At 58.6% G+C, this 430-nt stretch overlaps 1 protein-coding gene across 1 annotated transcript in view; it reads right to left on the bottom strand.

Moving 5' to 3' along the window:
* LOC146197636 (NT-3 growth factor receptor-like) overlaps positions 1–103 on the bottom strand; it is a 23417-nt gene extending 23314 nt beyond the window's left edge. Inside the window, exon 1 of the mRNA XM_084597215.1 lies at positions 1–103. This exon is cut by the window's left edge and continues 184 nt beyond it. Within this exon, the coding sequence (XP_084453341.1) occupies positions 1–103 (103 nt within the window).
* Positions 104–430: the final 327 nt, after the last annotated feature.

The raw sequence follows: 430 nt of genomic DNA, 5'->3' as shown, positions 1-430 counted from the left end.
TGGAAGAGGGCGACGCGCTGCCTTGGAAACGAGGCATGATCTCCACGCATGCGACGCCTGAGCAACTCAAAGCACCGGCAATCGCTAGTAAGCCGGTCCACATTGCGCCCTATGGAAACGTACAGCCGTTGTGAGTCGTGGTTTCCGTCAGAAGGATATCCAGTCCGGCAGGACTATCTTTTGAGACGAACTGTATTCCCCACCCAAAAGGTCACTGCGAGAGTCCAGCGCACTGCGGCACACCTTGACAGGCCGTGTAGAGTTTGAGACTTGCGTGAAGTGAGCCAAGTCCCTCGTGATAGCGGTGGTGGCAGCACTCCACTTGGCTGTCACAGCGATGAGCAGAGAGGCCTGGCTCGCGTGTGAAGGACTACCTACAGACGGATCTCTGCGCGGAAGAGGCGACCGCGTCCAGTTGGGCGGCGAGTGG

The sequence above is a fragment of the Amblyomma maculatum genome, chromosome 3, assembly GCF_055883805.1.
Source record: "Amblyomma maculatum isolate TAMU_Amacu chromosome 3, ASM5588380v1, whole genome shotgun sequence".
Classification (NCBI taxonomy): Eukaryota; Metazoa; Arthropoda; class Arachnida; order Ixodida; family Ixodidae; genus Amblyomma; species Amblyomma maculatum.
The sequence above is the reverse complement of the archived record's forward strand: the minus strand, read 5'-3'. Positions and strand labels throughout refer to the sequence as shown.